This window comes from Falco cherrug, chromosome 1, assembly GCF_023634085.1.
Source record: "Falco cherrug isolate bFalChe1 chromosome 1, bFalChe1.pri, whole genome shotgun sequence".
NCBI classification, from domain to species: domain Eukaryota; kingdom Metazoa; phylum Chordata; class Aves; order Falconiformes; family Falconidae; genus Falco; species Falco cherrug.
In genome coordinates this window covers 90,195,526-90,218,506 of record NC_073697.1, presented here as the reverse complement: position 1 = coordinate 90,218,506, position 22,981 = coordinate 90,195,526, and the positions used below count along the sequence as shown (strand labels likewise).

General features: G+C 41.5%; 1 protein-coding gene across 6 annotated transcripts; it reads right to left on the bottom strand.

Annotated features, from left to right (window-relative positions):
* Positions 1-640: 640 nt before the first annotated feature.
* Positions 641-22,946, bottom strand: EIF4ENIF1 (eukaryotic translation initiation factor 4E nuclear import factor 1). Of its 6 annotated transcripts, none has more exons than XM_055705243.1 (19): positions 22,704-22,945; positions 22,208-22,331; positions 18,843-18,916; positions 17,922-18,049; positions 17,065-17,360; positions 16,206-16,407; positions 14,769-14,944; positions 12,002-12,137; positions 11,477-11,656; positions 9,185-9,414; positions 7,978-8,049; positions 7,422-7,605; positions 6,844-6,923; positions 6,311-6,450; positions 6,066-6,150; positions 4,876-5,008; positions 3,477-3,821; positions 3,081-3,245; positions 641-2,531 (listed from the first exon to the last, which is right to left on the bottom strand). In XM_055705243.1, exons 2-19 carry the CDS (start codon positions 22,301-22,303, stop codon positions 2,305-2,307), a joined length of 2,949 nt encoding a protein of 982 aa, XP_055561218.1. In that variant the 5' UTR covers positions 22,304-22,331; positions 22,704-22,945; the 3' UTR covers positions 641-2,304. The 6 variants fall into 6 exon arrangements, with proteins under 6 accessions (XP_055561218.1, XP_055561239.1, XP_055561219.1 ...); XM_055705264.1 differs by having other exon boundaries at positions 3,477-3,539; XM_055705244.1 differs by having other exon boundaries at positions 7,978-8,046.
* Positions 22,947-22,981: the final 35 nt, after the last annotated feature.

Here is a 22,981-nt window from a genome sequence, read left to right as displayed (position 1 = left end):
AAAACTTACCAAACGTGTTAGGCCCTAGCACTTAAGTCTGCTAGAAAAAGGAAGTAGGGGCATTTTCCTAGATGTTTCAAAAATGCTCCCTCCTGTTACTACACACAGAAAAAGTACTGTGATTTTGGACACCCATTCAAGCACTACATCCTTGCAACAGTGATCACTCACTACTTAACCCAGTAAGAAAACATTTAACCCTTGATTATACTCTGCACATTTTCCATAATTTTTTTCTAAGCTTAGATGTATATTTCTGCATATATTTCAGTGAACTGAACTCCTGCACAGGTGCTGGGGTTATCACCCTGAATTGGAAGGGGAGAAGTAGGAGCTATAAACAGTGAACCTTATTCATAGGACTGGTTACTTTTAGAAGTTCTGGGTACACTGGAGTCTCATTCTTCACACTTGGCTGTGGCTGTACAAAAACATTTAAATGGAGCAGTTCCATTATGTCTTCAACAGGGCCAGTTACCTTCAAAGCAGACTGTGCTCCCCCAGATGGACAACACTGACATCAAAACTTTCAGCAGATTCAGCTCAAACCATGGTTTGAACTCTCACACAAAAACAATGCTGAAAATTAATCAATATACTGATAGTGTAGTTTAGTTCAAGAGTAGTCGATACAGACAGCTGGTAGAATCAACTTTATTTACAGAATGTTACTGGGAAAGTGTCAAGTTAAAAAAGTATGAAAACAATCTTACAAGGACAAGCTGGTGATTGCATGTTTTACACAGATTGTTTTAGGAACCCACTAGAAGTATGGGTGACCCCCAACAGATTCCACATGGGAGATATCAGCTTGCTATTTCTGTACAACATTGTCTCTGCTGGACTGAAAAAACCCCACCACAGCATGCTGGCAATTGTTACAATACAGGCAAGAAATTTTTTTTTTTCTGCTGCTGGTTTTGCGTTCAGGGGGACCTAAGAACAAGTTTGTGAGAATTCTGGTTTTGCCTTCACCTTTAAAAAAAGAGCACAATGGCCTAAGCTAGATAGAAGACATGACAGCAGTACTAGACTCAACACAAGTGAAAAAAGTGAAGTGAGGAACCATGCAGTAAAAGGACGGAAGAGAACATTTAACTGTTCAGGAACGTGAGACAGGCTTAAAAAGGAACATAGTATTTTAAAACCAAATATACACAGTAAGATCACAAAACTACCCCATCCTCCTCCTTTCAAGCCACAGAACAAGACTCCAAAGTCAAGTTTCACAGTAATTGCATCAGTAGATGCACACTCGATTGAGGACAGCTCTTGGGACTCCCTTTGACAAACAGAACTGAAGGCAGTACAGAACATACCACAGCTATGACTGAGGAGTTGAAGGGTGAGGATTCAAAGGCTCCATTTTGATAACCTTTAGTAACTGGTTTGAAAAATTGAAACAAGGAAGATACTGCAGCTAAACAAGGACCAGCACCAGCCCTCTTGAAAGAGCAAGACCAGTAGGTACCTACAGTCTGTTTGCTTATGGCAGACTGAAGATCTGGCTTTGTCATTACTGTATCAGGTCCCATCCTCAAGGCTGTTTGAAGACTAAACAATTCTCTTATTTGGTGTCAAGAGTCATACAAACACTCAGACCTTTGTTACACAGACAGCAGGATGTGGGCTTCTTACTTTGAAACTTTAGCTACGCTGAGTGCACAGTACATGACCAAAGAATGTGAGAGGGAAACCTAGAGGAGATGAGCAGCAAGAAAAGGCAAAGCAACTTTATCCTGTTCACTCACACTTAGGATATGCAACTTTAATCTTAAAGAAAGTCCCACACGTACAATGGAGAAAGATCCAAACCATAGGCACAACTAAAGCTCAACTGTTAACCAGCTACTCTTTATGTACAGCTGTATAGATTCAAAAAGGCTATTCTATGTGTATATATACAAAAGATTGTTTATACACAAGTCTGTACACAAGGGTCTATACAGTTTAGTTTTCTGCGGGAGGAATCCTTAGCTGCTACCTCTACACTAGAGAATATCAGCACTTCATTCACATATCTTACAAAAAAACAAAAAAAAATAGACACTTCCAGGATTAAACTGGCTTTGTCTTGCATCTAAATTTCTTCAGGCTTCACTACTCAAGCCATAATGGATCCTTTAGTCTTGATGCAGACATGAGACCAGGACAGGTGCCATGTGCTTTAGTCTCTCAAAAAGAAGTGTTGCACAGAGTGCTGAAAAATAAAGCCCCAAAAAACCCAAACAGAGGTGAAGTCCTGACTACGGACATTTTTATCCAGTCTAAAGAATCATAAGTGTTCCACCCAGTGGTCACCATTCACTGCCGGTATTCCAGTTCATCTACACTGATGACTTTGGATGGCATGGAAGGGAGAGGCTGCTGCAGGACATCTGAACCAAACCATTTTGCAAGGCCAATGGGGGAGCCACTTCTCTGGCTGGGGCGATGGTCAAGCTGTGTGTGCCCATGAGATAATCCAGTCCGAGGCAGCACATTTTGAGGGGTTGTTTGCACACCAGTGGGTGATCCCTGTGCTCCAGTGCCTGTGAAGCGTAAGGGGTGGAATAATACATTCACCGAACATTGATATCTGCCCTAGAACAATCACCTGAAAGCATGCAAGCTGAATGTGGCTTTTATGCTTTTCATTCCGTTAGCCCTGGCAAATCCAGGCCCCACATGTTTATTCTCATTAGCACTACCATAAACTGCCTCACACTGCCAGTTCTGGACATAGCATCATTCAGGTTTTAACTGGAAGGCCAGCATCAAATAGCATTTTATTTGAGATAGTGTGTGGCCTCTCACCCAGCAAGGAAAGACAGACTGCATACATACTGCAAAAGGCAGATCTCTCAATAGCAACATTATCTTTAAACCAAATGCTTCGCTTAGACTTCCTTCTGGCGTAAGAGCCTGCAGAGGCCAAAACTGCTCCGATATTCATAATCATTGATCTTGTTAATTTAGATACCCACACAAAGTAGCTTCCTGTTAGCACAGTATACTGAAACAGCCCAACAAATATAGTACCTGGAGCAGGCCAGTCAGTGTTCAAAAAACTCACTCTCCTGTTTTATGTTTTAGCCTACCTGATCGCTGTAGTTGCTGTTGCATCATCGCTAGCTGCAAAGGTGTCCCAGAGCGTGGATTTAAGATGTGATGGCTTGCTGTTGGTAGTGGATAAAAAGGTTGGCCAAGGATGGGAGCAGATATTCCTTGCAAGTGGGACAGGTCCACTCCAGGAGGAAGCATACCTGTTGGATAAGAGTGAGGAAGCTTCTTAATTGATAAGCATAAGGAACTTACAAGAAAAACAAGCATTTGTACATTTAGATGGGTTGAGTTCATTGCCTGGTTTCAAAGGTAAGTGTTAGTGTAGTAAAGTGTTACTAGTAATGAGTATCAGTTCATGCTGTTCCTAACACAAAGTCAGTCTTACAGAGAACATGCATCAACTTCAAGGGAAAAAAAAAAGTATGGATTACCTGCTTGCAGCAGAGGAAGATGTTGCGGATGAACCCCCTGTGCCAGCATTCTCTGGACCAATCCTGGATGCAGTTGATGAGCAGGTCGTACAATTGGTACATGGGGAACAAGGGGTACTTGATGAACAGGACGAAGAAAAGGGCCTCCTGGTACTGGGGAGGCCATTGTAGGAGTCTTTCTACCAGCTGATTTAGGCCTGTAGTCTTGCTCTTTGGTGCAACGATTTGCTTGGGTAAGAGTTGTGGAACATGCAGAGCGTTGCAGTGCAGGTAGTTTGGTACCTAAGGTGGGCAAAGTTTCTTGATCTGCATTCTCCACAGAACTAGACAGTAGGTTATCTTTAGCTAGAATTGAATACAACTATTATAGTCCACAACTAGAGATTACACCTCATGAACATTACAGCTAATGGCTGGATTTGATAGCTAGATTCCAGGACTTGCTGAACTTTGGTCATATATTTTTAATAGTAAGCATCTATCTTTCCTGGATGCTTTTGACCAAATTATTTCAAAACAGTAATAAGGATGTAATTTGGAGTTGTGCCAGAAGTCTAGCCTGAAGTGGGGTTTTTGTTTTTGGGGTTTTCCCCGCCCCCCCCCCCCCCCAGTTTAGATGTGTCTGGGGCTTACCAGCAGCCTTTATCTGACATCTGCTTAGCAAAATTTGGAACACTAAAGCACTTCAAGAAACTATTTCCACAGACCATTTAAAATCAGTTAGACAAAGCCTAAAATATCTTGGAATCATCTGCTACCAGTTGATGTAACAGTAATAGCTGTAAGTGCTAAAAGGAAAAAAGAGAATCAACTGTATAGTACAAACTGCAAGCCACCTCTGCAATTACCCATACTGAAGTACAATGTCACCACAATTAGGCATGTTAATCTTACTGGGTCAGGCAGTTTATATTAAGCATTTCCTTTTAACAGCCACTTATACCAGTTAGGGTGACAAAATGCTTCCTTGACCCGCTACATTTAAGAGTTTAATTGGTCTCAGCTTTGATTGTTCAGTTCAGATGTCTCAAGAGGGCTATAAGTTGCTTGTATTCAGTTACTGGTGTGGAGAGGTATGGAAGTGTTACTGTTAATATGCTTGTTCATCAAGACCAGTTGCAAAGGAACAGTTTTAGTTCAGGCCTCTCAGTGTCACTATTGCTCACTGACAGATACAGAAAAAAGGGATTTAAACCCAACACTGCTGGAAGACTGCACTTGGAAGGGTTAAAGCTATGGAGAGGACAAGCTTCCTCTCCTTATAGGCTCATTTCTACGCCCTCCTCATCTCCACAAATTGGGAATGTCTAAAGTTAGCCTGGGTGTATTATGTGCTGGAAGCTCTTTGATTCTATTCCAAATGTCTTGTGTGTGTGTTATTTTAAAGCCATTACAATACCTTCATTTGGCCTCTGATTTTCATCTTTACCATCACTGACTTTCATTTTCCCAGAAACTGGCTCCTCTTTGCTCTTCTCCTTACTCTCATACATCTTGCGAATCACCGAGGTAGGTGTAAAAGAAGGAGACAGCTATATAGAACATAGTAAGAAGCAACACTTTACTCAGTGCTCATGATCTAGGCCACACTATCTTAGCTGTGGGTGGACACCAATTCCAGCACATCCTTTTCATTTAAGGCTCTTCTGAATCAGCCCACTGCGTGCCCATGACCTTAATTCACCTAATTTCATAGCTTTATTCTATAGTTTAAGCATTTCTCTTTAGCTTTTGCAGAAGTCCAATACCGTTATTAAAACCAGCAGATGTTCTCAAAGTTAGATGTACTTTAACAGGTTTGAAACAAAATAGATGAGCTGTATTTTAAGTTACAGCTCTTTCCTCTTTGCTATTGGTTCAGAACAACAGCTCAACAGAAGTTTGTATAGAACTGCCTTATCTGTATTAACTCAGGGCTGCTTGACCTGCAAAAGACTATTGCCTCATTTGTATTCCCACCCCCCCTTGAAGTTACATAGCATCTGTGGAAGCCACTTAACTGGTATACAAGCAAAAGTACTTGTTTGATATAGCAGCTGATGATCCACATCAGTACTTGCCTGCAGCCCAGGACTAGACTGAATTAACTGGAAAATTTAGATCAAAGCAACATTCTACATAGAACTGAAGGCAGTGAGGCAACAGCTTGGCTTGGAGGTTTTGTTTTCAAGTGACCCTGAAGCTCCTCAGTAATATTTCAGCCTACAACCAGTCACTTCATACCAGAAAATCTGTTCTCTCAAGTGGCTAATGGCTTTCAGCACTTGTCTTCTGAAAACTTAAGTACCAAAGTATGAGGACCTGAGTTTTCATAGTTATCTTCCACTGGTTTCAGAAGACCAGATCAAGATAATATTAATGGTGCTTCTTCAGTTTCAGATAAGCTAGTGGTCAGACTTTTCCAAAGTGAAGACGTTCAGTTAAGTGTGAAGCCTAATTTGTTCTTGTATCACGTGGCCACTGATATAATGTGAACACGATCAACTCCTCTACAGCCTCCCTTTCTCCCATCAACTACAATTGCTATAATCTAGTTACAGCGCACACTTTTACAGCTTTTCCTACAATCATTACACATTAGGTACTGACCATGCTAGTAATGGATGCTATAGGGGCTGGAGAAGATGCATTCCCTCTGTGTCCTGGCACAGGTGATTTAGTCACTCGCTGCTGCCTGTTAACAGATAGGAAGTTAGTAAGAAGCAGCTCTGCTCTCAGCATAGACTGAAAGACAGGATTGCCAAGACCAATACAAGTCTGAGTGACTAGTACCTAGTGAAACAGCACATTGAAAAAGTCAGTGTACCCCTTCAATTTTGTAGTCAGATACTCACCTGTTTCTGTAGCCATCTCTGCTTTTGTCCATTTGTGGTTTACCAAAGCCATGCTGATAGAAGTTTGCTGCCTGTATGGCCAAGTCATGTGGTAATGCCAGTCCCTCTAGTGTAGCTTGCTGTATTTCCAAGGGACTCATCTGAAGTAAGAGTTGTATAAAAAAACCCCACACAAGTCAGAGGTTGCATTTTGGTTGTTTTGGGGTTTTTTTTGTTTGTTTTTTTTTTAAAGATACTGAACATTTACTGCTATAGCTACTAATGTCTTCAAAGTAAGCTGCCCACCAACAGCTATCATTTTTACTGACAGGCAACAGAAGTCTCAAAGAGTCTTGTACTTGAGGTACTAAGATGCATCCAACTGCAATGACATTTTGCAACTGTACTAAAATTAGACTTTGCATCCTCAAACTCAGAGTAAACTTAAGCACAAACATCTGAATACAACAGCTAAGTATGTTTCCACAAGTTAGTTCTAGAGCACAGAATATAAAAAGATGAATACACATTAAGCAAAAAGTATTTAATCTAACCTGTGCAGCAACTGGACTCATGGGCTTCCTTACACCTGGAAATGGGTCACCAAGCAATTGCTGAGAACCTTGTCCAAAACCTAAAGAACATTCAACAGTTGTATTTAAAAGGACTAACAGTTTCTTTCAATATATACACACTGTACAACCCCAAGTTAAACAATTCCACATGAATTGAGGATTCTTGTGAAGACTCTCAGCTCGTCTCTGAAGTCTACACAGAGCTAGATCTCTTCCTTGACAATAGGCTGGAAAACTACCAGGAAGCTACTGGCAGTGCTTTGCAATACAAATGGCCAAGTAGTCCCTGAAAATTAGCTTACTATGCAGTAGCTGAGCACATTACTCCACACCAGAATTTACTGCGAAGTCTAGTTCATCCATCAGACATCTACATTTTTTGGAGATTAATTTAACATTACAGACTATTAAATTCAAATGCATCTTTCACTCAAGAAACAGACGCTGACCTAGTTGCCCACCAAGTGCCAGGAAGTTTTTATTGTCCTGCAAAGCATTCTTTAAAGCAAACTCAAGTAATAAAACAGAAAAAAACCCTGTTTTGCAACCAGTCTCACCAATGGGTGAAGATATTCTGTGGCGCAGATAATCCGCAGAAGCAGCTCGAGTTGGAAACACTGGTGGAATAGGGGGAGAAGGTGCTCTCTGCGTCAGTAGAGAGGCTGCAGGTTCCAAACCACCTATCAGGCCACTTAAGACATTTGATGAAGCAGGTCTGGTAATGGGTGGACCAAGAAGTTCCTAAGAATAAGCAATGAAAGAATGTTCAGCATACAGTCTATTTATACAAACTAGCTCATTTTACTACACTATAGGCTATGCTATTTATAGCAAGTTAGAGACAAGGCAGACTTGTGCAACTAGATACTGCAATTCTGAACTGCCCTTAGAATTAGGCACTTAACCAGATTTTTCATTTTCAAGTGTAAGCATGGGAAATAGCATGACAAGAAATTTCTAAGCAAGCTGAACTAGTTACTAGTTCTTTCTTCTCCATAGAGTTGCATCTGACTACTAATCCAATAACTGCCTTAAGTGTCTTATTTTAAGATAATTTTTGTTTTCCCACTGGCGATATGCTTTTAAGTTTTTCCTACCCCCACTAAGAAGTACCTGCAGAATATTCTTTGACAGAGGCTGGCCTGGCATCTCTGGAGGTGACATTAAGTGGCTCTCAAGGCTCTGCTAAGAAAATGAGAACACTGTAAATTAAATGTAGATACAAGCAGCATCAAACTCCTTAGAGACAATCCACATTTGTCTCAGTGACAGAAGTAATTTCACCTGTTCTGTTAGAAGCATATGTTATGCATCAGCCCAATAAAACTCCAGTAAAGTTAAGGGCTGAGCTGGCTCACCAGATCTTGAACTAACTGTATGCCAACTAGCTATGTGCCTTATTCAAGTCTGAGTAAGATACATGAATTTACATAATTGCGTAAAACTGAGATGAAACATTGTGCCAAGCAGTCAACTCAAACTATGCACGAACTGAGAAGCGTTCATGTATTAGAGAAATTATTTAAGATATTCTTCTAGGCATCAAAATTGCCTGTCAGCGTAAAGGGAAAGATAGAAATGAAAACCTCAACTTAAGGCATGAAATCAGTCTGCAAATTTTTCACAGGGCAAATTTACGTTCTTCACTATCTTTTAGTGAACTGGGATGAGGCTAGAAGTCCTTGGGCATAGTTCAGCAAGAAAAAACGGATGCTTATGGTGCCAAAAGTAGTTATTGATAGCTCCTGGGTCAAGTATGCTCTTTAGGCAGTTAGCAGCAGAATGAAATGTCACTCTAATGAAATGTCTAGTATCATCTTCTAATATTAATCTTTCAGCTAACAAGCATCCAGTTTTATCTTGGTATAAATAATTTTTAAACCCAAGCATAAAAATACTAGATTGTGCACTGACATACCCCTATTAAAACAAAAATAAGTGAAGCAAGACATCTGAGCTTCAGGTGTTAGCTGTACCTGTACTACAAGCATTTTAACAGAGCTGCCTTTTAATAGCAGCACTAAGGCAACCATTTAACTAACACTAATGAGTCTTCCACAAAGAGTAGACTGAGGCTGTCTGTTAAATGAAGTCAACTCTTAACTCTGAACTGAAAAAGCCCCATTTTTAATTACTTCAGCTATGGGAAAATGGCCAAAGCACCTCCTGTACTTAATCCTGCAGGCAACAACATTCTAAATTTAAGCCCATATTTAATATCATGCTGCTGTATCCAGTCATGGCTCACATGTTACCAGACATTTCAGTTCATAGCTCATGTCTTAGCACAGTTCAGAAAAGCTGGGTGTCTGCTACTTACATTGACTTTGGGCTGTGAAGGTAGAGTCCCACTTGCCTTCATACTGCTGACTAGTTTGTTAAATGCAGTCATATCTCCATCTTTCTTTATCTGTCTGGAGCCAGTGACATTCAATGCTTCCTCCATTTGCTCGGCCATAAATGGAGTAGCAATTTTTCCCTCCTGATCCACTTTCAGGCCTTTCAGCCCAGCTTCAACTTCCTCCACTGAAAGTACAACTCCTGAATGTGCTGAGAAATAGAGAAATACTGGTAAACCATAGCTTTCTGTTTACAATTGAGCTCAATTCTTGTGCAGGTGTCAAATACAAGTTGTTTGAGAACGAGGAACAGCCAAAAACTTGTCTTCTGATATTCATACTAGCTGTCAAACCACATCTGACTTGTGTTTAGACTGATACTCTGATATCCAAATTCAGAGTATTGCCATGCGCAACTACAGGCATGTAAGACTCCACAAGAACCTGTTCAGGTTTCAACTGAAGTTCCTACTAGCTGTCATTTATCTCACAAGACATGTTGTTAACTATATTTTACAACTTCACTTGCTTTTAATAGTTTGTTCTTTTTCATTTGGGAAAGTTTAATTTATCTTTTACTCCAGGAGACCAGATGGTCTTACAGCCACAGTGTAAGCAATGTCAAATTGTTTGATGCCATCATAAGTAGAGAGAATACGTACCTGGAAAATTTAGATACTTCTGAGACTCAGTTACACACTTAGCTTGGTGTGCATGAAGTTTGAAGTAGATTTTTTTTTTGCTCAGAAATTAAAGCCACTATAGAAAGATTTCAATGGCATAACCAGAATAAGGTACAAGTGTTATTGAGCAGTACTTTTCTCCTGCATGGGTGTACATGAATACCTACTGGTGCCTGACATCAAGGCTAAACATGCTTTATGGACCAGCTAACACACGTCACAATATGACACCTTAAGAGAAAAGGAAGAAGAGACAGGAGCATGCCATGGGTTGCTGTAACAGATGTTGGCCCAAAGTAGTAAGATTTACTGGAAATCTGGGCAAGAAGATGGAGAAAAGAAACAATGATGTAGGCATGCAGTATGGAACATGAGAAAAAAATACAACGTTGGTGGAGAGGAACTGGTCTGAAAACTCCACAACACCTGAAGCATTTTACAGGAAAACAGAACCCACAGCAGGCACTTTTGAGTGAATGGAAGCTTCCCCACAATTTTTCATTCCTTCATCCTTTGTTTATGAGAATCAACATTTAAAAAGCTTTTAGTAGGAGCATCAGACTAAGCACAACACAGAAGACTTCTAGTTCTATTTAAGTCAAATTAAGGAAGGTCTTCATATGTTAGCTGACACTCCCTGCTCCCAGACTGGATGCTTAAGAATATTTGCAGTGCTTGGATGCTTTCCTTCCTAGCCATTTCACAGAAATCAGAGTAGCATTACTTTTTGTTCAGTCCAGTTTAAATGGCAATACATGCTGCTTGCCAAGGAGAAACCAATTTGGAATTAGACCTTGAGATTTCAAAGACCACATGCATTTTGTACCCTTCATGCATGCTGTGGGCCCGAACATGCAGATCCCTAACTTGGAGGTGCCCTTGAACATCAAGTTTAAAGTCAGCCCTGAACTCTTTAGAACAGCTGATGCTAGCAAAAGTGAATTCTAACAGACTAACTTCCCTGGAGTCCCACGATTCTAGCCAAGTTAGCATAGCTAAGACAAATCTGTTCCTATGTTGTAGCTTTATGTTAGTTATCTAATTAATGCGCTGAACAGCAAGCAGAGACCACTGTGCCTCAAGTGCTAGCAACAGTCTTGAGAAGTTCAAGTTTACAGTACGCACTTGAAAACAACTGACATCCTCAAGCCACTGTTCATCTTTTTAGGTACTGATACTTCATAGATCAATGTGATCCATTACAGACGCTTCAAGAATGACTTACACTAAGTTTTTGTTAAAGCCACAGTTTAAATGCCATAGTTTCAGAGCTGACATTACCAGTCTCCAGTATGAAAAACTTATGTGAATTCCATAGACAAAGCTGAAACTCAGATCAAGACTTGCATCATCTTAACTTATGATTACTGGCCAGTAAAGCTGTCTGATAGAGTCCTGATGTCATCCTGTGATTAGGATGAAAAGAATCAGTGATGCTACTGACACAACTGAGATCTGTTTTCAGTAGTGTAAGTAAACCTATAATACTTCCTACTCCTGGACTTGGCAGTTGAAGTTTCTAGAATACCAAGCCTCTTGCCTTGAGATACTGCATCACCAGAACTTGACAATATCTGAAGAGGCACTTACTGCTCTCTCTAAGCTTTTCCTTGTTGGCTGAAAGACTTGAGAGAAGAGGTTTTAAGTCCACTTTGGCTTTCTGTAGCATTTCTAGGATGTCCACTTTGTTTTCAGAGTGGTCTTCCAATGGAATGGGAGCAAAGTAGTTTCCAGAGTTCTGGCCAGGGGAGAGAATGGCTTGCTCTAGACCTGAAACAGTAAAACCAGGAGCACTACGACATCAGTTTACCCATCCAATGTCTCAAGATGAACATACACTGGTAACCAACTTCAATATGTCACTGAAAAGTTATGCCTCACACCCCTTGCCCAAGATCAGCTGGAAAGTCATCAGAAAGCATGACAAGAACATTTAAAAAACAAAAAGAACTTAACTGCTGCTTACTCTAAGAGCTTCCAAAAGAATGTCAAGCGCTTAAAGTGTGGGAGAATTCACTATCCTAGGATAAAGCTTTATCTGCCATGTTCTTATTGAATGAGTAGGAAGAAATATGGAAGGACACTACCTCGCCCTGCATTGTCCTATAGTCTTACCTGCTAGCCTCTCCAGCTCCTCATGTGGTGTAGATCTCAAGCTGCTTGACGGACTTCCAGAACGACTAGGATTAGAAAACCACCTGCTGAACCTGCTGGCAGAAACTGAACCTTCCCCCAGCACATCCTCTATCATCTAGGTTAGGGGGAAAAAAAAATAAAATAAAATAACCTTAACAGAAGCAAGATCAGCTGTACTGTTGAGAAGCTGTACTGTGCAACCAAGATTCTCCTGCTACAGACAACTAGATGCTGCTCCCAGAGTTTCAAGACTTTGATCTGCTTTTTTTTTTTCCTTCCAATATGGCAGCATTTGTGGAGTCAGTTAGCATAACCCATCATACATCTTTTATACCAAATATTTGTTCAGAGTAAAACTACCTGAAACAGCATAATCAAAGCATCCAAAGACCATTAACTGCATCTTTTAAAGCAGATGTGTCAAAGATAAAAAGGCATTTTTTTCTTTTAATTTTAATGCCATTTTAATGCCACAAGAATTAAAACAAACTGTAACAGCTAGTAATTCTGACAGATGGCTCAGGGCTGGTCCCTATCACTGTACAGAAGGAGTACTCTGATACACTGGATTGTCTGCAGTGGCGATTCAGTTCAGTTCCAGCACTGGCCGAAGACAGTGCAAACACTATCCCCTGACCTCCGAGCAACCCACAAGGGCTGGGGGAGAAGGCCAGCAACTAAGGCTTCCACTTCACATGCTGAACCATCCTGGGAATAAGAGGAAGGCAGCATTCTTCAAGCCAGAGCCTGCACCATCAGCAAAGCACTGGCAGCTAGTGCCTCCTGCCTCCAGGCAGAACAGAGTTCACTGAGCAGTACTTCATAGCATTAGTCTGTCAGAAGTCACTACAGTTTACAGCAACTGTTTAAGGCTTTTTAAGAATATTTGTAATGATTAGCAAACAGCCCATTATAAAATTTAAGCCAAACTAAATCTTTTCCCATCTTGCAAGATAGCATCCAATTAAAAGCCCACTCAATAGGCACAGATGCAGTTTCACCATGCAGCACATTTACTTTTAGACAAAAGTAAGAACAGCTTCTTTATGCCAGAGAAGCTGTTTTCTATGAAACAAGGGGCACTCAATACTATTTACAATAGCAAAAAAACCCCATAGTGTTGATCTATTTGGCTTTGATTTTTAAATCTAACATGTTAGAACAATTAAGACTATGTCAGGAAATGTACAGATCTACTACGAACACTTGTCACAGACACGTCACCAATAAAAAGAATTAATATTATAATACATTTGACTAGTCCAAAACTCATTTTTGACAAGTTACAACATTTGCCTACTAAAGTTTCATCAGCAGATATTTTGTGACTTGAGAATTCCCTGCTTCTGAAAGGAGTCACCATTTTGCAGAAATGCTGAAAATCAGATTGTCAAGTCAAGACTTGATCATTTATATCTTCTACAGGGAAAACAAACTCTCCACTACGTACTTGTCAAATTACTGCCACTGTATGATGAGCCTTTTTTAACACAAGCAGCTTTTCCACATTAAAGACTAGGTCAGGATTTATTTTTTGTAAACCTTAATATTTCTAAACCATATCAGGTCTGTTTCTTTGCTGTCAGAATAAAAATTTTTTTAAACACATTTATGTCTTGACAACACTAAGCCCTTTTACTCAAATTCCATCTACTCAGTTATACCATCTAGAATAGGAAGAAAAGCTACTAGCTACTCCTGACTAGTGTAGGAGAGGTCAGAATAGAAACATCATCAGTTTATGAGTTAGGCCCATACTTAGTCAGTACTTGCTGGACCACCTTACCCCTTCCTGTGGTTAAAGGGCACGCTAAGGTGCAGTTACAGCTTTCAGACTGAAAAATCAGGGAGTGCCAGCCATTCCCTATACCTCTAGAGACCAGAGGTTCAAGAACTGCGCGGTACCAACCGAAGTACCAGAATCCCCATCAAATCATGGCTGGAGGTAAAAATCCACTATTGGAAGAGACTTGCGGTATAAGCATCAGTCTTTCTTCATAGTCATGTTACTAGCTCCTAGGTATCCGCAGCATCCCACATCTGACTTGGGTTACACAGAGTATCTACTAGTCACATCAACACTGTTCAAACATGCTTTTGACTACATTAGTAGTCTACGTTTGTTCTTCCAACTCAGCAGCAGTAGCCCTAAACAACAAAATTAACCACTATACAGAAGTTTAACTATTAAAGATTCAAACCTTCTCGGACATAGAACCTTTCAACCACATTACTGGTATTGATAATGATGCAACTATCTCTCAGAGCCAGTATTCATCAGGCATCTGTCTCCAGGCTTACTGCCTTCCAGGAAGTTTGCACAAAACATCTATTTGCTGTGATTCCCAAACTTAGATACAAAAGGTTGTTTCCAGCTATACTAAATTTGTACAGTTAATATTCTCTGATCTTATCTGTAATACTTCCAAAGAAGATCTATCCAGGATGCTGGTTTTTAAGCCTTCAAGTAACGATCAAAAGAAAGCAAGAATCATCAGCTGACTTGCCTCATACACTTTCTTTGGGGATAGAGCCAGTCCCAGGTATATAGCACTTTAGAAGTAACACCCTAATACTCCAAAGCTAAATCTCTGCAAATTCATCAGACTGACACACAGCATAAAGCTACTTTCACAAAGCAAGAAGCTTTAGTTTTCACTCAACACAGCAGCAACCAAATGCTTCTCATGAAAACAGCCAGTCTTTAAAGAGACAAACAAAAAAAAAAAAATACCAAAAACCTCACCGAAGCCAGGCCTGGAACACTTTTATCCAAGTTAAAGAACTCATTGAAGTCAAACTCTCCTGGAGCTGGTTCTTGTAAAACTGCTTCCCTAGGAACTTCTTGATCTGTTGGAGTTTCACTGGCAAGGACAGTTTGCACTTCATCCTCTTCTGCCACTCCACCATTGCATTCTACCCCTTAAAAAGAAGGCCAAGTTATTGCCAAATCGCTGAACTTGACTACTTCCTGTGGGAACAGTGCCTAAATGTCAATGCATTTGCCTAGGAATCGGAAGCACAGGACCAGTTACCTAGCCACCTACGTGGTATTTCTTCAATTATCTTGTGCTGGTTGCAGTCTACTACAGGAGAAATTAGCACCCACTGTAACTCCTGGCACAGAGCTTCTAGTTGTAATTAAGACTGCCTGCTTCAAGAAAGTAAGAATTGCAATTTGAATCCTGCATAAAAAAACGCATCTTGATCAACCCAGAAAGCACACAGAACGTATCAGATGTTACGTCACACCAAGCAGATACAGATGTTCAGTTAACAGCTGCTGCTGTTTTTCCATTAAGAATCCTTTGGCAGCTCCTGCTTTCTTCCTAGGTGCCCCAGAGAGCAGACTCCTTGGAAGCTGGTACTTTACATGAGTTCTTTATATTGTCAACATATGACAAAAACCACTCCTACTCCCACAGCAGGAGCAAAGCACGTATCATTTTGAAGACTCTTCAAGCTTGCATGAGTGCTGCAAAAAAAACCACCCTGTGACGTGACTACAAACTTAGTATGCTTGAATTTTTACTACATTTTACTTCGGTGAGTACACAATTAAACCTGAATTCTTCAGGTTTACATTGTCCACCTGCAGAATTTCTAGCATTTAGAAGTCATCTCTACTGCCTCAGAGAAGTTTATACCGCAGCTTTTGCGGTGGTAATAATTGTAAACTTGAAGTCCAATGACTGGAGACAAATTTAGACAGTCTCCAAACTCAGCTTAAAGCTGTATTACTGGCAGCTGAATGTCTAACTCTGTGTTCCTAATGTTGGTATTATTACAAAAAATTATTTCAAGTACCTCAGAGCATCAGCTTAGTTTAAACAAGCCTTTAGCACCCAGCAGGATGCAGAAATGGACAAGACCCTTTTAATGGCCTACAAACTCCTGAGATGAGTCAATATCCATACAAGGTTTTTTCCCCCCCGCAGCCTCTCAGCCCTGCCTTCCTTTTGGAAAAAAGGTAGTATTTTATTAAAGGTATATGCAGTCTGAAAAATCAGTTACAGGCCTTATATCTTGTGCTTCAGGATGACCAAAAGCTATGCAAGTTTAAAATAAAGGCTAGTAAACTGCATTATTCTTTACACTTGCCTAGATCTATAACAGTCACCCCTCTATCCAGCAACACACCATCATAGCAGACAAGCAAAGCTTTTCTCAGATGTGCCATTACCTTCTTTTAGTGAGGCTGTGCGTCGTCTTGTACGTTTTCTCCCTTTGTGATCCTCCTCCAAAATTTTATCATCAAAACCTGTGAGCTCAATGGTTTCAGACTGACTTGTAGGACCAGCAGAGAACCACTCAGGTTCCTCTTCAGTGTAAGAGTCATTCCTCCTTCGCTCCCCAAAGACACGTTTGCTGTCACCAAATTCTCTCTGAAGTGGGATATTAAAAGCATTAACTGTAAACTGCTCTTTCTTAAGATACCTCCCTGACCACCAAAGCAAATGACCACCTCTTCACATTTTTTTTTTTTTTTTTTTAAGGTTTACATACACACTCTGCATGCTCAGCAAGCCTTTAAATTTTAGGCTTCACAGTTAAATTTCTGCTTCATTACACTGAAGGCTATTGGTCTGCAAGAGCCTGTATAAAATCAGTGTTGTATCCCAAGTGGCAGGCTAGTGGCTCCTCTTTTTTTAAAAAAACCCAAAAATTAAAAAAAAAAAAGCCTGAAAATGGAAAACTTCCATCGGCTGAGGTTAAAGACAATGCTTGCTGACAACTGCTTGGTCAAGAACTAAAAATTATCTGTAACACTTTTGAGTATCTTGCTATTAAGCCTACCACAGGTAAGGTTTGAGAGATGCACAGTATTAGATGCATGCCATTTGAGCTGTCCAAAGGATTGAAAACTAAGTTTTTGAAGCACCAAGTGCTCACCCTTTACACCATAAAGGTGCTTTTAAGAAGCAATTGCCCACTTGCATGGAACACTTAACTACTGTATGCAGTGAACTTGCCCCCGTTGCTTTTAGTGCAGCATCCCAAACTTCCAATTTAATATTCAATCAAGAAAAGAAAGAACAAACCCTGAAGCGTTTATCTTTGTAGTCCCTCTCACGATCTCGGTCTCTTGCATCTCTAGAATCACGTAATTCTTTTTCACCACCTCGGTGGTCTTTATCAAAGTTACGAGAAGAGATAATTCTTCCACTGCCAATCCTACGGCCACCAATAACACGGACACCATCATTCTCCTTTTCTAAGGGGCTCCCTGCTTGACGTGAGCTAATCGCTGCAGTTACATGACAGCCACCTCCAAAGCTTCGCCTTTGTGGACTTAAGATTACATCCAAGTCATCTTCTTTTACTCGCTCTCTTGGATCTACAAGTCAAAGACCACATGAAAAGCACTGAATTTAATGTCTTAATAAATGAGAGTTAACTGTATAATAGCCTTCTGTTCCATAGCCTTGCTGCTATCCCACAGCTTTTTGAAGGAAAAGACTCAATTTATTTTGGCAAAAACTTATCTGAGACCATAGGAAGTACAGAGGGAAAAAAAAATTTACAGCTGGATATTGAGAAATCATTGTGGTTTCCCATGCAGGAAGTACCTGCTTTCCCACTATAGACCTTCTAAGTAACTCAGTCTTTAATTGTAGTGAAATTGTCTCCTGCACTTGCATTATTACGTATGTATTCACTATCAAATGGCAAGAATAGTGGGATATAACAACTGACTGCTAGCTATGTTTGTTCTTAGATAACCCAGAATACCATAAACTATAGTTGGAGCAGCCAAGACTTCCTTGACACTTAATTCTATGCAGTCAAACAATTTTCAAAAAGACTTTGTTTCGTCTCATTTGTGTCATCTCCAAGTGAAGGTTTTGCCAACAGCCTAGGCTCAGTTTTGAGTCTTGTGCTATAAAAACACACTTACCTACTATCCTACGCATAAGGGAAGTCCGATCCAAATCCAAATCTTTTTTAAAGCTTTCCACTGGTGAAGTTCTTCCTGAAGTCGGATATAAAGATGCATGCCACTTCTCTGGATCCCAGACACCATCACTACAAAAAAAATTTGCAGAATTGTTTGCTACTTGTACAGGTTGCTAGTCAGTAAGTTCTAGGTTTTCAGTAGCAGTACTATGATTTATTGAACTACAAGCAAAACACCTTCCATACCCAACTTCTAAATCTTTGCCTTTATCATCTCATACATGGCATTCTGGATCCCTTTGGCAATACTAAGGAAGTACAACACCCAGGCATCAAGATTACAAAAGGGACAACGTATGGACATGTTGTCCCACTAGTTACTGGAAGTTTGCCTGGTACACTGAAAAATAAGAGCACATGCTGCTGTTCCAAAGCATTCCAAAAATTTTACCACTTTACTATTCAGATTAATTTACTGTACAAGTAAGATACTGCTGTTCAGCAAACTTCAAAACACAAGCCAAGAACACTCTCCCCTTCATTTTTAAATGCAGTACACTGTCAACACGGGAGAGTAATCCATCAGGCGAGTCAGCTTGTTGCAACATGACCTAGTCAGTCTGTGCTATACAGCCATCTATATTCTTTGTAGTTTTTCCTGCAAGTCTATAAGATTTTCTTGTGTGAAGTCATCTTTCTGCTGGATCTCACATTATAATCTTTGGTCAGAGCACAACATTCTTAGCTAGAGTGTTAAGCCTCTCCTAGTAGATTACTACTTCCGAAAACACTGTCATACACTAAACTCTGGAGCACATATGTCCTTCATCAAAACAAGTCACTTCTTCGCTACAGATTTTTTTTAAATTTTAACTTATATTTTGAAACAATGTATATAGTTTTTTAATAATACAGAAAATACCTGTCATATTTTTCAGAAAGACAAGAAGGTCTTCGCTTAGAGTAGGGACGCTCTTTAATATCCAGCAGTTCCTCCTAGAAAAAGCAAGAAGTTAGTTCCAGCTCTTACCCAGACAAGATTCAAGTGACTCAATATCTATTCCAGACTGCCTGTTCAACTCTGTTTTAATTTGACAACCGAAGTTTACCAATATGTTGTTTCATTTCCTGTGAAATACTGTAGTGAAGACTTGCCATTAGACAGCAAGTTTATTTTTCAGTTCTTCTACCAGTGGCCACTAAGCAAACACTTCTTTGCAGCACTAAGCCTTACTAAGTCAGGTTCAGTCCTCATTAACACTTCAAAAGCTGTTCACATCATACATGTTTACCTATTCACTTCCCTGGACAGTTCAGCTTATAAGCAAGATAGGCATCATTGATAGTGGAGCTAGCAAGTTCTCGGGATGCAATCAGAATCGGTATGTTTAATGCTGTATAAGATTCAGTAGGTTAAAAAAACCAATACCACAATACCAGTTACTAATGTAGACCTGGAAACCCCAAACAAGCTTGCTATTTCTGACCACCACCCAAGATATCTCAATGTACGTTATCCAATTATCTACTCTACCCAACACCAAATTAATGCTGAGTGATTACTTCAGTCTTCCCACTTTCTATTAGCTTTCAAATACAGTCCTTAGTTTACTATTGCATTGCACAGCCCTGAGCAGTTAGTCATTTGATGCAGACTAATAATCAATCTAGTCACACTGCAGTTTGCTACATCTAAAAACCATTATCAATGGTGTGATCATCACTGTGTTGAATCATCATTAACTTGGCTGCAGCCACGATGCACATTTCTAATAAGACTTACTCTAGACTTCTCCCTGGACTACCTTTCTTCCATCCGCCTCACTCCCAACTGTACTGAATTCACTCAGAGCTGTGCAGGAATCAGTGGCAGCTGGAAGGATAAAGAAATCCCGACAGCAGATGCCATACATCGGCCAAACTGAAGAAGGAAGTCTCTTTACTTTTTTCACAAGAATACAATATCCTCTAGAGCTTTCACATCATTATCGCCATGTGAATAAAATAGTTTAATTAGCCACACAAGCTTGATACTTGGAAGTTTCCAGATAGCAGCTTGGTAGCTGGACAAAACCTTAACATGTACAAACACACACACGTGTTTGCAAACATCACCCTGTACTAGCCTTCAGCAAAAAGAGTTCCGTTAAAGTGAGGAAGCCTGGCCTCTCTGCCCACAGCTTCCCAAAATAAACTTTGATCTATGAGCAACATTAGCGCTGTAATACTATCATAGCCTGATGCAGATATTACAAGTATTAACAGCACTGTCCATCAACAGACTTGAAATGGACTGTTTTGCTGGCCACGAGAGGGAGTCCACAGACCCTCAGTCAGATCCTATTGCAATTTTGCCATTGAAGTGAGGAAAATTCAAATTGTTTCTTGGCTTTTGCTCAGTAGCTGTGCACCCCTGGAGCAACAGCTTCTACACAACTAGAAAAGACACAGCTTGGGACTATATAACACTCTCATAATAGAGAAGATTAACACTGACACTTCCAGAGCATGGTTTTGATTGTTTTTTGTTTTAATTCACATACTCGTACTTTAAACGTGTGGGGGACAAGTGTGTTCAGCTGTTATTAAACAGTTTTACTCAAACAGTTTGTAAGGACTCATAGTATGAGAACTGCTTTCCTACTGGTAGTAAATGAATAGAAACTGTTAAAGGAAATCAGTCCCCTTTCCAAATCAGCAGCACATGTCCTGAAACAGCATTCCTCCCATCCCTAATTAATAGGAAACTGGATCATGAGAAAATTCCTTACAACACTGATTATACAAGCACCTTAAACCAGCTGTATTTCAGATGCTACTTGTAAAAAAACCACAACATATGATGCAAGATATTTTAGCACAGATTAATTTCTGATGTTTCTTGACTTTAGACTCCTTCGAAACCAACAAGGAGACAAGACTAGGTGCCTTCTAGCATTAGTTCTGCAACTTCATCCTGATCAGAAGCTATAGGTACTGAATTCACAACACTGAAGCTACAAATGCATCAGTTCCAGTGTATGGCTACCGCCAGCACAACCCGAATACTGCCCCAAAAAGTAGGCAGAATTCGAAGCTACATTCAGTTATTACTCTTGAGAGGAGTCAGGCAAGACCAAACGAGTATAAATACTGCTTTTCCAGCAGAAGTTTAAAAAGACAGCTCCTCTCCTTCGCTTTGTAGTTAACTGAATAACAAGGTCTGAACAATATCACACTTTGCCTTTTAGAAGGTTAAGTGTAGGTATTTTCCAAGGACTTAGAGTATTATAAAGCCAAAATACTCCCATGCAAGTTTTGCCAATTCTGAAAGTACTTGGTTTATTGTTGATGTCTAGCCCTATCTCAACAGAACAGAGCCACAAAAATATTTTTTTTCTTTAAAAAAAAAAAAGTCTACTAGGAAGCTAACAGTTCAGAAATTCCTCAAGTAAGATAACATAGCCAGCAACAGTACACTGTCTCACCCTGTTCCGTACTTCAGGCCATTTGTTGCAAAGTATCTTAATAGATTTTCACAAAACAATGACCACCTGCTCCCACAGCTTCCAGTGATGGGACAATCAGCCACCATTAACGGCTCTCTAAAAGCACATTTCAGCAGCTCTACCAAAACCCCAAACAAAATTTGAACCTTAAACCCCACAGTGTTATCAAACTCACTTAGCACCGAAAGAATCTTTATTTGCAAGTTATTTAGTTGGTGTTCTTCCACTCATGCACATATTTAGGTATCACAGCTAAACAAAAGCATCTGCGTTAAAAGTTTTAACACTAAGCATCAGTTGGAGCAGTAAGTGCTTAGGCTTCCGGCAGCCACATAGAAGCACTTTTAAGATGCCAAAAAGCTTTTCTGTAAACACCTCAAAGACCTGGTGTGCTTTACGTTCCAAGGAATTGGCATCTACTGTAAGGCAATGTTTTGGTCAACTTAAAGGAACACTGCTAGAAACAGAACTAAAACTCTGAAGCGCAAGTACTTGATAAAGCTGGTAGAACAGCATACTTCAGCACCTACCATAACCTCTCCGACGCATGCTGTGAGGTGCTCCCGTGTTAAAGTAAGATGGTGGGAATCAAAAGTATATCAAGGATGGGACTGCAGAACCGCATGGTGTTGAACAAGCTGCTGGTTTTATCCCACTGTGCAAATCCTAATCCAGGCAAAGCCTTCCCAGCTCTGCCTCACGGCTTCTCTCCCGCGGGAGCCCCCACCTCCGCCTGGCCTCCGGGACCCCCAACTCCGCGAATACTTTGTGGGAAAGAGGAAAAGGGGTGCAGGCCAACCTTTGTGTAGCGGTGCGGGTACTTCGTGGCAATTCTGTTCAGCTCCAGGAAAGCATCACCGTTCTCCGCCTCTGTCACAGCTCCTCTTTTATCCATGGCTCCTTCCAAGCCCCTGACCACGCACCTAGTTCAAGCAAACCCAAGCCGTCAGATCCCGGGACGCCCCCTCCCGCGGGTGCGCGCTTCCCCCCGCCGTGGCGGCCCGGCCCCGGCAGCACAGCCCCCCGCCGCAGGTACCCCAGCCGCAGCCCCCGGAGCCCAGCCCCGCTCCCCGGAGACGGCTCCAACCCCACGAAGGTCCTTCGGCAGCCGCGGCCGGGAGAGGGACCGGGAGGCGCCGGGACCCCCAGCGGCCCCGGACTGCCCTCGCGTGGCGGCGGCGCGGCCCGGCCGAGGCCTCGCTCCCGGCGCGCCGGGGCCGCGGGGCAGGGGGGCGGCGGGGCAGGTGACTCAGCGGATCCTCACCTGCCCCGGCGGCCCCGCCGTTCGTACTCACCGCGCCGGCGGCGGGTCTCCCCGCGGCGTTCCGCTGAAGGCCTCACCGCCGCCCGCGGCGTTTCCTGCTGTCGGCCACCGGCTCTGCTTCGCTCCTGCTCGCTCGCTTCACCGGCGGCACCCGGCGCCGCGCTCGCCGCCTCCGCGCCACACGCGCCCCGGGCCGGGCCGTCCCCCGCCCGCCTGGCTCCGGCCCCCTCCGCGCTGGCTCGCGCGCCCGCTCCCTATTCGCCCGACTCTGTCTCTCCTCAGCCGCCGTAACCGGGGCCTTCCGCTGCC

Coding starts and splice junctions, on each gene's coding strand:
- EIF4ENIF1 (XM_055705243.1), bottom strand. CDS start 22,303: ATGGATAAAAGAGGAGCTGTGACAGAGGCGGAGAACGGTGATGCTTTC. Junction 6,451..6,843: donor TGAGTCCAGTTGCTGCACAG/GTTAGATTAAAT, acceptor CTCTTACTTCAG/ATGAGTCCCTTGGAAATACA. Junction 5,009..6,065: donor TAGCATCCATTACTAGCATG/GTCAGTACCTAA, acceptor TGTTCTATATAG/CTGTCTCCTTCTTTTACACC.